The sequence below is a fragment of the Excalfactoria chinensis genome, chromosome 1 (assembly GCF_039878825.1).
Source record: "Excalfactoria chinensis isolate bCotChi1 chromosome 1, bCotChi1.hap2, whole genome shotgun sequence".
Classification (NCBI taxonomy): domain Eukaryota; kingdom Metazoa; phylum Chordata; class Aves; order Galliformes; family Phasianidae; genus Excalfactoria; species Excalfactoria chinensis.
This window is the reverse complement of record NC_092825.1, coordinates 151797225-151811662: the sequence shown is the minus strand read 5'-3', so window position 1 is coordinate 151811662 and position 14438 is coordinate 151797225. Positions and strand designations below refer to the sequence as shown.

General features: G+C 32.9%; 1 protein-coding gene across 2 annotated transcripts in view; it reads left to right on the top strand.

Moving 5' to 3' along the window:
* TDRD3 (tudor domain containing 3) overlaps positions 1–14438 on the top strand; it is a 92624-nt gene that overhangs the window by 73935 nt on the left and 4251 nt on the right. For both annotated transcript variants that reach the window (XM_072361081.1, XM_072361089.1), the window contains exon 13: positions 12103–12239. In XM_072361081.1, the coding sequence (XP_072217182.1) occupies positions 12103–12222 (120 nt within the window). In that variant the 3' untranslated portion in view covers positions 12223–12239. The remainder of the gene's footprint in view (positions 1–12102; positions 12240–14438) is intronic.

Genomic DNA, 14438 nt, shown 5'->3' with positions numbered 1-14438 from the left:
ATCCTGAGGACTTATACTGTGTGTGAATGTATGGCTAAACAAATACATCTGTGTGAATCATTTTATTTTGCATCATGATTTTATTTTCTTCAGCTAATTCTTTGGTGAATATTAAGGGGGAGGTTTATGCCTGGAAGTCTGCTTTACAAGATTAAGAATGTCTTAGCCTTATAGTAACTGAATTTCAGGGAGCTTTATTTTTGAATGTCATGGAAGTAAAAGAACAAAAAGGACAAGAAGTACAAAAACATAAACAAAAGAAATAGGATTATAGTCACTCACTGTTTGCTCATGATAGAAAGATGCACAAAAAAGTATACGAATCTGTGCTTTGATTCCTTAATGACAGGCTGATGGTGCTTCTTTTCATTTCTTACCTCTCAGTCATATAGCCATGTAAGTACTGCTGCAGAGGCTGTTAATAGTCAACTTCTGTTTTCTGCCAGTGGTCTTTTAATTTATGTTGTTGCTTTTAAGTCTCAGATGCTCTCATGTCCTCTGAGATGGCCTTTTTATACTTAGAAAGGTCTCTGAAGCACTTCTGAGTTGAAGCATTGCAGTCTATGGAAATTAACTTTTTTTTTTTTTTATCCCACTAGTTGAGGTGCAGTGATAAACTGCTTTTTACTGTATGACTGTGCTTATTTTGATCTTATTTCTAGGTTGTTAAAGCTAGAAATGATTTTATGATTTTTGGTTACTGATATTCCACATCATAACATCATGTAGTGCACTGGGAGTCAAACATTATTGCCTCTTGTCTTGGCACTAGGCATCACTGAAAAGAGCCTGGCTCTGTCCTTATTGCACCTTACCTTCAAGTACTTGTGTATACATATGCTGATTAGCTTTCCCCCAAGCCTCTTCTTACTGAGGCTGGACAGGCCCAGCAGTCTCAGCTTCTCCTTAGAGTTGCTCTTGTCCCATCATCATCTTCATGGTCCTGAGCTGCTGGAGTCTCTCTTGTACTGAGGAGCCCAGAACTGGATGCAGTGCTCCAGGTGTGGCCTTACCAGTACTAAATAGAGGGGAAAGATTACTTCCTTGCTGCTGGTAATACCTTGCTTAATGTAGCACAAGTCACTGCTATACTTTTTTCATCATCTTTGATGATAATCTTAAGGATTGACTTTTATTTAACTCTCTGAAAATTCTCTCTTGTTTTGAGAACTTGACCTGGTGTCAAGACTAAGTTAATCTAATACTGAGGTGCCAGTGTGAAGAAGTGGCCTTTCTTCTTATTTGTGCCAACGCTTATTAATCTCTGCCTTTTGTTCTCTCTCCCTCCATGTTGGATCATCAGTCTAATAGCCACAGGATGTGCTGAAACAGACTGAATGCTTTCTCATCAGCCTTGTTTTATTTTAGAATTTCTTGACATCCTGACACAGGATGGTGGGAGAAGGTATGGAGAGACGATTCTGCCACTGAAATAACATGATTATAATGCAATGCTGTATCTTGGTCTAGTCACTGAGGCTTTTTCAGTTGTTACTCAGGAGAAATAAAGTCCTTCAGTCTATTTAGAAATAAGGGGTATCTTTCTTAAGGTTTTTCTCTGTCAAGAGAACCTAGATGAATAGCTTAGATTCAGACAACTAAGTGTAGATCATTAAAGTTACGTGACAAAAATGCCAACCATTAACAGTAAGCAGAAGTTTTAAATTTTCTTTCTGACTTTTTTTCTGCTTTGCTGCTTAAAGTTCCTTACCCCTATAGGAATTTTCTGGGGGAAAGTTAGTTTGAATCTTGTTCATCCCCTTTATGTTTTTAGATACTATGTGCAGTTTTCATTCTGTGCTTGCAGTTTTTGATCACATGATATTCAAGATTTCCTTTTAGGCTGAACACTGTTGGTAATTTTTCTGTGTGTTGGTATTCATGTTAATACATTGTGACTAGACAACATAGGCAAATGCAGAACAGTTCTCATGCTGCTCGATGACTACTTATATCTTATGACAAAGAATTAACTTCATATTTCCTCTTTACAAGAGAACAAACAAAATTTAAACTGAATGCACTAATTAATTCTCTTTGACCAATGTTATTAGAAACTTGTTTTATTAGATGATCTTGTTCCAGTCTTTTCTTTTTTTTCTCTTTAAGAAGCATTATGCTGAGTTTTATTTCAGTACATCCAGGTGACCGTAGTGAGCTAAGTCCTTAGCCATTTGTATTGAAGACCTGTTGTTATTAATGTAGAAATACATAGTGTGTGAGTTCTGATGTCCTAATTTTCTAAAGCTTTGACTTAAAGGCATGTATTTATTCTTAGTTTTAGCTTATTCTTTACTGCTTTCTCCAGGATACTTTGTAGAACTGATATACAGAACGTTTATCCAACAAATATAAGCTGTTGAAATTTGTCTACTGGAGTGGACAAATATTTTTACTTAGTTATTTTTACTTAGTGCATGCAAAACGTATCTGAGGCATGCAATTAAAAATGTTTCTAACAATAAAATTATATTTGGATTCCACTGTTTTAGAGCTTTTCTACTGCCTTATGTGTAACACTGAAACACTTTGTTCTTCTATTTCTCTCAATGTAGTAGGAGTCACTTAATGAAAATAATATAATCCCAACAACAAAATTCACCACAAAGCCACAGTAGAAATAAGAACTACATATATTTCTTCTTTGTGTGTGTGTGGTTTTTTCTTACTTAAAAAAGATGTAAGATTATAATAACAACTGAAAAGCACTAAAAAACAACATTAAGGCTCTTCCTAACTTACTTAAGTAATCTGTTCTGTGGAAAAAAAAAACGAATAAATAAAGTCAAGATAATACTTTAAAACTAAAGTCTTAATTTTATTTTCTCACTTGTAGGACTTTTTTCCTCTGTAGGTTGACAAAAATATATGTATCCTAAGTGCTTATATTGTGACTTTTTTCCCCTAAGCTAGGTCCTTGCTTTTACAGAGCCTTATTCCTCCATTTGATAAGCCATCTTCCTCTGTTTGTCCTGTGATTATTTTACCATTTTCCATGGTTGCATGAAGGAAGTTTTTCCTACTACATATATTATGGTCTTACTCTGTCCTCAAAAAAAGCTAGATCTAGATTTTTAAGTTTTTTACTTAAAAATGGTAGTTATAAAGTGAAGTCTGTTGTTTAGCTTAATTTTCTCTTCCTGAAGCTTGTACCGTGTTTCTGCTTCGAGATAAAAAAGTCAAAATAAATTATATATAATATTTTTAATAATTTATTTCTTTAAATTATTATTTATATAAAAATATTTTATATGTATGTAAGTAAAAGTGAAAGTATGTGTAATTCCAGTTCTTCTGCAGTCTGTTTTGTCCTGTGGTGGCCTTGCAACTCACCTGTGTTGGACCCTCCAGCAGGGAAGGCATTGAGGAAACAAAGTAGCAGGGAGTCTTGATCTACAGCTCATTTATTTTGGCAGACATTTTATCTTGTTATGGTGATACCTTAAATTTCATAGTGTTGTTTATTATAGTTCACAGAGCTATAAGAGTTTCTAAAAGTACTGAATTCTATTAAATCAAGCTGTAATTTAGGGCCTTCTCATAACCATCCCTCATTTCAGGTAAGTGAAGAAGTAAAGCTATGTGAGCATTATGAAGGTGTTGGAAGCCTTCATCATGGCTATGTTGAAAATAATGGTAAAGGGCTACAGCTCCGTGCTTAAGATAGAGAAGACGTATGCTGTTATGTGGAATTTTTGAATCCATTTTAGTATCTTGATTAATATCAGTAAAATACTTACTTTAAGGTGCTTTTTTCTGTGTCTCTGAGTTCTGAACAGTCTTATCATCACACTATGTTTTTTTCTTTCTTTTTTTTTTAAATGAGTTTTGTGTCAAGCAATAAGTTTTTCTATGTAAGTATTGAAGTAGGTGCAGTAGGTAAACATCGCACTTGGATCTCTTTTATCTAGCTTCTCTCCTCATTGACTACTGTGAAAATGAGGATGTTAAAAGAGAATTGTACCAGCTAATTCTAAGATTACTGTGGAAAAATTGTCCATAATAGCAGCAGAACAAGTTAATATTTCTAGTTGTTTGGCTTCTGTTCTGTAAGAAAACTTCTATAATAATTTTTCAGTTTGTAATTACTGATAAGCTGTGGAGTCTCTTTTTTTTCGTATTTTGGACGATGCTTTGTTTGGGTTGCGATGCTGCATACTTATAATTTTTTTTAAATCTAAAAAGTTATTAAGTTGGTTTTCATGAAAGTTTTGTCCTCTCTCCTTTAAAGCATTTTAGATTTAGGTTTTTATTTTGTAGTGATGTGCCTGATTTTTCTATATTTGCAATACATGGGCTTCAGTTTCCATTGTCCTTTTAGACTGCGACAGAACTTAATAAACCTTAGGCTTCTTTTAATTTTATTTATTTATTTTTGCTTTCTTACATATAATTTTGCATTAAGTTTAGAGACAAGAATTATGATTTTTTTTTTTTGTCATGATGAATCAATAGTATTTTTCCTTAGCACCTTTGAGAAACTAGATCATTTTTCAGACTGCAGTTTCCTGTGTATGTGTTGGAGTACAGATGGATGATTACAACTCAGGTTGATTGTTCCCTTGGAAGTTAACGGCCCACAGCTGAAATGTAATAATGGATGCTTAAAGGTGATTAAGGAAGCACAGTTTAGTTTTTAATAAACTAAAAGCAGGCAAATTTCAGTTGAGAGGAGGTAATTTGCACTAAGTGGACCTAAAACAATGGCTTTACATTTTCTGTCTGTATCATTAGGCAAATGTTTATCAGACATTGCAGGATGTTTTAGTCTCTTATTCAAGTCTTTTGTATTCATTAGACTGTAAAATATTGCAAATTGTCAGATGTATAAATCCAGTTAAAGATGCATTCTTAGAGTTTGTGTAGCTATTATAAAAAGTTAGGACTGATAAAATAGGATACTTCATTTGTCTGCTATTTTTACCTCATGTTGTTAACATGTTGTTAAACGTAGTTTCATACAGTGATGTTTTGGAGATCATGCCATGTGGTCTCCTTTAGTTGTTTATTTTGAGAGACTGTTCCTCACTAACACTGTCTTTTAATCTGACTTGTGTTGTGGATTAGCATGTCTGGACTTATTTTAAGTACTGTATTTTATTCTTTTATGTGAGAAATATTCTTTATTTTTCATTATGTGACTTTCTCTATATTGAGTTTTTTGAGGTTGAACGCTGTTTAGGCACTGTTGTTCCTCTTGAAATATGTAAAAGAGGTTAGTTGTGTAAAAATGGCTGGGCAGTGCTTGCCATCTTTCTTCCTGTTTTAATTTCCCCGCCTCTTTCACATTTCATTGTTCCCAGTTTATCTGCCTTTAAATATTGTTTGAAGGTATTTTAAGAGGAAAATGGAGAAGCTGTGTCTTAATATAGCAATGATATCTTACCTAACAATATCATCAGGGGAAAGACTTGTAGAATTACCTTATGTGCTTCTTTTACTTATTTTTATTTATTTATTTTTTAATGAACAAGTCCCAACATCTGAGTGGTATACCTTTCCAACACTTATGCTGTGTAATCCTTGAAATACTAATCATATTCCTGTGAAAACTACTTTTGTCTATATGCAGAAGAATAAATTCTTATCTGTCCCAAACACAGTTCTTGCAGAAATGTTGCTATATTTAGTAATGCATATTTACTGATAATGCAATTGTCTGTTGTTGTGTGTTGCCATCTGCTGAAAATTGGAAAGATTCACCTAAAATGTCACTGAAGCTCACTGATCTCTTTCTGTTTGGATTTTTGTGGCGGTTTCATGCTCCAACAACAGGGCATAGATAATTACTCATATCACCACTTAGTGGTTTTTGTTTGTTTTTTTTCCCTGAATATTTGTTGGCAGAATTTTCTGATTACATACTACATTTTGCAGAACAGTAAGTGCTGCTTTTCCCCTCCAGAAGTGAATGAGTTGCTTAAGAATGCAGTTAGTGCAAGGAAGCTGAATGCTGAGCATAGAGTTTCAGGTACTCTTTGTGTAAATATGTTTAGCTCTATTACTGTATAACCTGGATAAACCAAACCTTTCTTGAGGTCATCTTTCAACTTTATGTTCTGGAAAACTGGATGGATAGTTTATTTAAAGAAACAAATAAGAGTGGAGGAGGGAAGAACTAAGTGTTGACTGTGGGAAAAGAGGGGGATGTGGATCCCTAATTTGCTGTTATAGTTTAAAAACAAAAAAAAAAAAAAGATTGTTTACTCATGATAGTAACGATTTCATGTTGCTGTGTGTTACATGCTGGCTATTTTTTAAATACATTTATTGTTTGTAGATTTTTTTTTTTTCTCATGCTGAATTGATAAAATTTGATGTGTCTGCTGGGTGAATGTCCTTCCTGTGGCAGAGTTCACTCCAGTATCTTTTCATTTAAAAATAAAAATTTCTTCAAAAATAAACTTTAAATATGCATAGTTGGATCTTCACATTTTGCTCAGTGTGAACAAGCGCTTACTAGTAGAATTTAGTATTTTTTGTTGCTTTTGTGTTATGGTGTGAGTGGCTCAAATATGTTTTTCAGAGGAACTTTTAACATTTATGACTTCTTTTATGTAGTGAACATAATGACAACTTGCATGAGAGGATGTCTGCATCACAAGCCCAAACCTTACAACAAGGGTTACAGATTTATTTTTGTGCTATAGAGAATAAACACAATTGTGGATAATTTGTGCGGTACCCTTAAGGGGAACAGATGAGCTAACAAATTGTCCGTAGGATGATCGTGCTCTAGCTTTACACTATCCTAGTTTTATGGGAATGTAATTGAGATGCAGTTTATTTAGAAAATAAATGAATGTTTTTGAGAATGTCTTCAGAGTTGAAGAAAAGCAATGAATTACTAGGAAGTTCAGATGTCTTAGTCCAAGCTAACTGTTAGCTGTATCACATCCAATATGTATAATTCACCTCCTCATTCATCTGTTTTGCGTTCCTTGATTTTTCTGGAGAATCAGCAATTTTTGCATCATTTGATTATCACATGTTTCTTGATTCACTCAAAACTCAGAACATTTAGTTAATTCTCAGAACTGTTAGTTTATCCTAACAGTATCTATTGAAAATGAGCTGTGTTCAGAGCTCTTCTGATTTTGTCACAACTTAGATTTTCAGCAGAGGAAAAAGAAAATTAAATTCAATTGAAACTTTATTACTGCATTTTTTTAAGGATTTCTGAATCATTTGTTATACCCTTACTATCTTAAGTTCACTTAAGATAAATTGCTTGATCTGAAGTATGCTTCGTAGAACCATACAAGAACTAACCATTATTTGGCTTCTAACGTTTGTTTAGTGAAAATGAAATGAAAAGATTTATTATCATTCATTAATTTACTTCTGTTTTTAAAGGAGTGACTGTTCAGGGAAGTGCCAATGGGAGGTTTTGGTTTTGAAAATAAAAAGCCGCAAATGTTAATGTGTTATTTCCACACCACCTAGTTTTATGTACCAAAGTTAGGAGTATGTTTTCTTTGTTGTCCATGTATGTTCAGAAAAACATGTACCCTCCCAAGGTTTTTATGGGTTCTGTTTTGTTTTTTGTTATTCGCTGACATTATGGCAACTTGATTTTAATTCATTGTCAGTCTTTTTTGAGTTTGGCTGTTCTTACATAATGTAAAACTGAATTTATTGTGTAAAAGATTTTGCACAGGGCTTGAAGGTAGAGTGTAGTGTTGTATTTGTAAAGTGCATCAAAATTTCATCCAATTTAAGAAGAAGAGATGAAGATAATCCTAGTTTAGTATGTTGAAAGGATATGCAAGTGGTGGGCATTCTATTTTACAGATTCTATGCAGAAGTAATACAGTACCGTGCTGCAATTAGCATAACTCATGAAGAAAATTAACAACAAATATGTTGAGTTATTCTGTAATTGATGCTTAAAAAATGCTCTTGCCACACAATAAGTCCTTGATTAAGATTCTTGGAAAATGTACATCAATGGTAATTTCTTTTTTTATTTGTACTTTTCATGCCTCAATTTTTAAAATGATGCCCTAAGGTGCTTTTAAGAAGATATAAGTTTAAATTTAATCTTTTCCTCCTTTTTTTTTTTTTTTTTTTTCTTTTTTTTCTTTTTTTTCTTTTTTTTTTTTCCACAAAATCCTTTTCCTTCTGTAATTTGAAGAATCCATTTACAGATTCAGATAAAGCCTTATTAAAAGCTTAAGGGAATATGATAGACAGTTCAAACAACAAGTTTTCTTCCACATATCAGATACACAATCTATTGCAGTTTTAAAGATTACTTTTAGCTTTTTGTAGGAAAATTGTGATATTTTTTCTTTATGGCTATGGTATGATGGGTTTTTGTTTGTTTTTGTTTTTACTTTGTGTTTTTTAATATATCTGGAAAATCCTATGGTCTGTTTTTGATTGATACAAGCATAGGTAAATAGAAACTACAAAAATCAAGACTTAAAGTACTCAAGATCAAAACTCTGTGATTAGGCAAGAGAAACAAGATTTAAGAAAGGAATTAAACAAAGCAAGCGGTCATTTGATGTGTTAACAGCAAGGTACAGCTGTTGCCAGCACAGTGGGCAGTACAGAGAGGCATAAAATCTGGCCCAGGAAATGGGGGCTGAAATGCAGATGAAAGAGTGTAGTTCATTTTTCAAGAAAGGAAACACTGTGGGTTTTGTACTGATTCCAGCAAGTTTTCCACACATTGAGTGTGTGGGTGAAGTTAAAATTACAGCTTAAATTCAAACAGTCATTTTATAATACTGAAAGAGAAAATGCTTTCTTGGGCTAGTCTCTTCTTTCTCCTGTGATTTCTGTCTTTGTGCTGCTCCTTCATCCATCCTTGTGTAGGCTTTACTATTCATTCTTAATAGCCCACAGAGAGTTACACACTAATTTTATTTTTTTTTTTGAAAACTTCTCCAAGGATCAATTGAAATGTCTTAGCAGAAGAGTGCAGTAGATTTTCTGTTCTTAAGTAGGAGTAGATGGAGGCAGCCTGTTTGAAGACAGCAAACTGATGGAGCTGATCAGCTGTAACTTGCAACTAAATAAACATGAGCAGAACATGAGGCAGTAAAAGCATATGTGAATTCAGTCCTGCTCTTTACTGTTGTCCACATAATTGTTCTTGGAAGTTATACATGCTATAGTAAAAATATATAAGTACACTGATAAAAATATATAAGTACCCTGATTAAGATCTTCCAGTTCTAAGTCTGGAGTTGCTAATTTCATATCTGTGTATAAAGTCATCATCCTCTGAAAAGTTCAAAAGAAGTTGTTCAATAATTTCTTTCACAAGCTTTGAATTCTTATCAGTGTTCAGTGCCAAAGTACTTGTGGATCTGACTCAAAATAAGTATTCACTCCGAGAACGTTATATGTTCATTGAAAAACCTTTTCGTATTTTCAACTGTTCATATATTCATTGAAAAACCTTTTCACGAAATAAAAACCTACTCTACTCAAGTACTGATAATTTTAAAAGTAAATTAGTTTTTAAAGTTTATTAAATGTTGGATTTACAGCTTCATTCTGCAGCGGTGAAATCCATTGAATTTTCAATGTAAAAGTAAGCCTAGCTGATAAAGTATGGTGCAGGTAAAACCTCTTGAGAATACGTGGGTCCAAAATAAAAAGCACTGTGTGTACATATTCTCATTTTACACTTATTAAGCCCTTATGTGTCTTATGAGAGGGAATTAAAATAGCATAAGCATCAGCAGATTGTTTTGGCAAGCCTTTGAACAGAAGCTGAAATTCTCAGTGATTTATGCTCCTTTATTTGCTATCTCATTTCAAATACCTAAATAATGCAGTTATCCATCAGTCTCTGATGCCATCTGAACCTGTTACTGGAATAATTTTTTTGTGCTTTGTTTTTTGTTTTTTGTTTTTTTTTTTTTCTACAAATCTGCCAGTTGCTCATATTTTTTGCCATTGTGCTTGTAGACAGAGTTTTGCTTGCATGTTTGCTACCTACATAGCTAAGTACTAGAAAACTCAGTCCCTGATTCCTGAGTATTTTAACAAATAACTTTTAATAAGCTGAAGGAACAAGATAATCAAATTTACTCCACGGAGGTAGCAAGTGTCAGAGGTGGTGGCCAACTTAAAAGAAAGAAAAGAAAATGTATTCAGATCTTTAATGTATAAGTAGGTGGGAAATTGTATAATTTAGAATGAGTCACAAGCAGCTGATTTGAAAGCAAGCAGCTAGCTAGTAAGGCTTCAAGATGTGTGACCTAAGAGACTGTCGGATAATAATATTTGGATGGGTGAAATTTTTAACTGGAAGAACGTAAGACACAAAGATGAACGCACTTGAGAACTTCATTTTAGCCTACAAAGGCTAGATACGGTTCCAGAATAGGGAGGATAGTTTTGAGCATCGTCTGGAGAGATTCTTTTGGAAAAAATCTTGAGAGAACTTGTGGTACTGATGTAACTTCATGCTTCTATCTTATCTTTTTATTTCTTGACGCTAATATAATTTTGTTGGTGGTGGTGATGGGAGATGACTACTGCAAAATGTGTGGTTTTTTTGTTTGTTTGGTTTTTTTGTTTGTTTGTTTTGTTTTTTTTGCTAGACCTCTACTTTCATATATCTTTCTTTTGTGTAATTAGTCTCCCTGAACGTTTTTGTATGTGGGAGTAGTGCTGAAAAAAAAAAAAATTGGAGAAATGCACTGGGAAAAGTAAGTTTTATAGCAAAATTCAGTAGTTCTCAGCCTGTGGCTGCACTGAAACTAAAATTATTTGATTATTCCCTATTTCACTGTGTTAAAATTCTGTTTTTTACAGTTATTGCAGACTTTCAGTAGTAGGGAAATCACTTGCTATATTTCCTAACCTGGAATAATAGCTGTTCTTGAAATGCAGCAATAACCACAGACGTGTCTTTTAAATAGCTGATCTTGCCATCAGGGATAATATGTGGCACTGTTAGTTTCAAAATGTGTGTTGACCAGCATTTAAGCTGATTCAGAGTGAGGTGCGGTTTCTTGAAGAAGACATGGTTTTGTTTTGTTTTGTTTACAAAGAAACCTAGGTTATACATCTTTCTTTCAGCCTCTTACAGTGAAATATTTTTCTGCTCTAGTTTGCTTGTTCTTCATTATATGCACGTTGCACTCTATTACCACTGCTTGATGTTGAGGTTGTTGATGAATTCATAATTATTAAATATTCTTAGTCCGTGTTTCTCTACATTCTTATATCGTGAGTGAAAGGAAATTAAGAATTATATACTCAATACTTTTCCCAGAAATGGTTTACCTACCACACTCCTAGTAAGCCACATGCTTCTTGGAGTTTGGTTTTAGGATAGTTAATAAATAAATGAAAAATAATAGCTACTTCAATGATAAACTATTTGAGAAACTCATGCTCAAGAATGAATATATATACATGTACATATATATATTTACAAGCAGTGCATAATTTAATGTTTCCATTTGCCTTTTTTTATAAAGTCTGATGCTCTTAAAAATCTCAACCAATTATTTCTGGTTTTTTTGTTTGTTTGTTTTTGTTTGTTTTTTTGTTTTTTTCTTGAACTCTGTATAATTTATCAGTGTTTTTCTGGTATTGAGATTCCCAGGAGTGAATGCTGTATTACAAATGTATAACACATCTTGTCTCATTATTCAGAGGTTATATTTAGTATTTCTGCTTGTAGCAAACTCATATCTAAATTGCTGTCCACTATGATTGTTCCTTGGACTTTGTTCCTTGCCTTTCCGTTCTTTAATTCTTATTTAATTTCAAACACATTTCTAAAGTCCTGCAAACTGATATTTCTTTTCCTCTGGCGGGTTACTAAGGTTATTTTTCTTCTTGAGTTTGCCAATACATCTCTTGGAGATTAATTTCTGCTCTAACATATGTGCTATTTTTTTTTTTCCTGAAAATATTTAGTGACTTCTACTACTGCCTTGAGGACTGAGTTTTGAGATTCTTTTTTTTTTTGTTAGTTTTCCTCAGAAGCAGCAGTTCCTATGCGTGCATGCATTTGTTTATGTGTGTGTACATTTTTAAAATGTGTATATATATATATGTGTGTATATATATAACTACTCATGTACCTACTCTTACATTTTAAACAATGCTATTTACCTACAGGAGGATGAAGAAGAAACATATGAACAAACTCTAGAATTCCGCAGAGGAGGGGATGGTCAGCCAAGGCGGTCCACACGACCTACTCAACAATTTTATCAACCCCCAAGAGCTAGAAACTGATTAATAAGAATTAAACGGTAAATATACCATATTGACATTTTATTTATGGATTTTGATTTCAAGAATAGGAGACCTGAATTTTTTAGTACTTTAGTGATCTTCTGTCTTTGTGAGTTCTGTGAAAGAACTTTCTACAAATTTGCTGTTAGTTGGTTTGTATAACAGCCCTCAGCACTGGTTAGTAGGCTATGAGCATTTTGAATGAATGTTATTGTAATTACTATAATTACTATAATTAATATATGATTATATATAATTATAACACACACACACACATATATATAATACTGTATATATATATAATATGTAATTAATATATGATGTAAAATTCCTACATAACGTTTTTTTCCCTCATTAAAAAAAAACAAACGATCAAATCAAGTATGCTGTACCACATTCGTTATACCTTTTTTAAAATATTTAATTTTTAAATATTCATTAAATGTGTAATCTGAATAAAGAAATCATTGCAAAGTTGCAGTGCTTGATACCTACAGTGTCTGTGTTTTGCATCTAATTTTTTTATGTACCAGCTGATTTTTTTTATTTTTATTTTTTCCTAGTCTCTTTTAATTTCTTTTGTTTTTTTTTCATTCTTTCACCTCTGTCTGGCTTAATAGATGCTGCTGATCTCTGCAGCTTTTAGTTTGTTTGACATGCAATAATATGATTTTGCTTTTTTGACTATATTCTAGCATACTGTTTTTTTGTCTGGGGGATTGCTGTCAGTACAAGTACAATACTCTTAACTCTTCCCAAGGTGATAATTATTCTGTGTTTTTTCTGTATCCTAATATTTTCTATTTTAAGTATATGAATCACTATCAATAAGCATTTCATGAAATAATTTTAATTATGCAGAAATAACTTGGGTATATGCACTGACTTGGGTTCTAAACTAAGTCTGTCATCTCAGGGAGATGTCAGTGTGATCAGGCTAATGGAATATGCTCGGTATAGAGCATATTGACTGTCAAAACTTGTGTGTGTGTGTGTGTGTTTAGGTAATAATTTTGGTATTTTCAAATTGCACAGTATAAATCTGGAAGGCTGTGTTTGACTTTTGTGAGGTGGGAGGGAAGGATAAGACAGACATCCCAAATGGTAATTATTCTTGCATCTCAAGAAGAGTGAAAGATTTTTTGGAGAGTAGGGAACAAGTCTTATAAGACAAAGGTGTTTGCTCTCTGTGGGTTTTATTCCAGCTTTCTTTGAAAATGAAAATGAGCTGATCCCATTTACCTATTTTGGTAGATAAAGGAAACTTTCAGCCTGACAATGTGGTAATTATTTATCAGAAGTGGATTACAGTTATCCATAGTAAATCTCATGCTGCTGTATTTTTTATAATTAAGTGGAATTTGGAAGTGCATAATGTGACCAAAAGAAGTCATTCAAGACTGTGGAGCTGGAGAGAAATCAGTAATAAAAATCTATTAACTTTCTATTAACTTAACAAAAATTAAATGGAGGACGCAGTTGGTTCCTCTCATTTTAAATGTAGGAAGAAAATCAATCATAGTCCTTTCTGGTTTGTTTCCAGTTCATCTAAACCTGTACAGTGGTGTTAAATGGAAGGCTCAATAATATTCAATGTCACTTCATCAAAGTGGATTTTTATGTGTTTTTTCCTCCTTTTTATTCCATAGCTTCTGAAAGAATAACACATGCATATTTCTTAAAGTTCTTGATGAAGACATGATGTAGCAGGAGAAGTTTTTAAGGAATTTTGTTAAAGTTAATTTTACTACAGCTTTCCACTGAAAAATGCTTTACCAGGCCATTAATTCTGACACCTCAAGTCCCTGAGAGGTTTAATATCCCCTATACTTCTGTATTTTGTAAAGTAAATAACTTAAATGATTTTTCCTGAGAAGAGATGAAGAACATCTCTTAATGTCTATATTATAAATTGGTAAATTGTGTACAATTTTAGTATTGTAATACTTAATAATTAAAAATGTCAAGGTGTTTCCTATTTTCAGAAACAAATCAGGCAATTCTAAAAGTAAAGCTTGATGGCCTTACTTATATTAATTTTGATTGAGACATATAGAAGATAAAACATATGGTTCATGTAGTAGATATATCATCTCACACTCAAAGCTTACACCAGCCTGGACGATGTTTTACCACTTCACAGGATGAGCTTATTAGCACTGGTATAATAATGTACCACTTCCTCAATTAATTTCCAGCATACTCATTTAGGTATT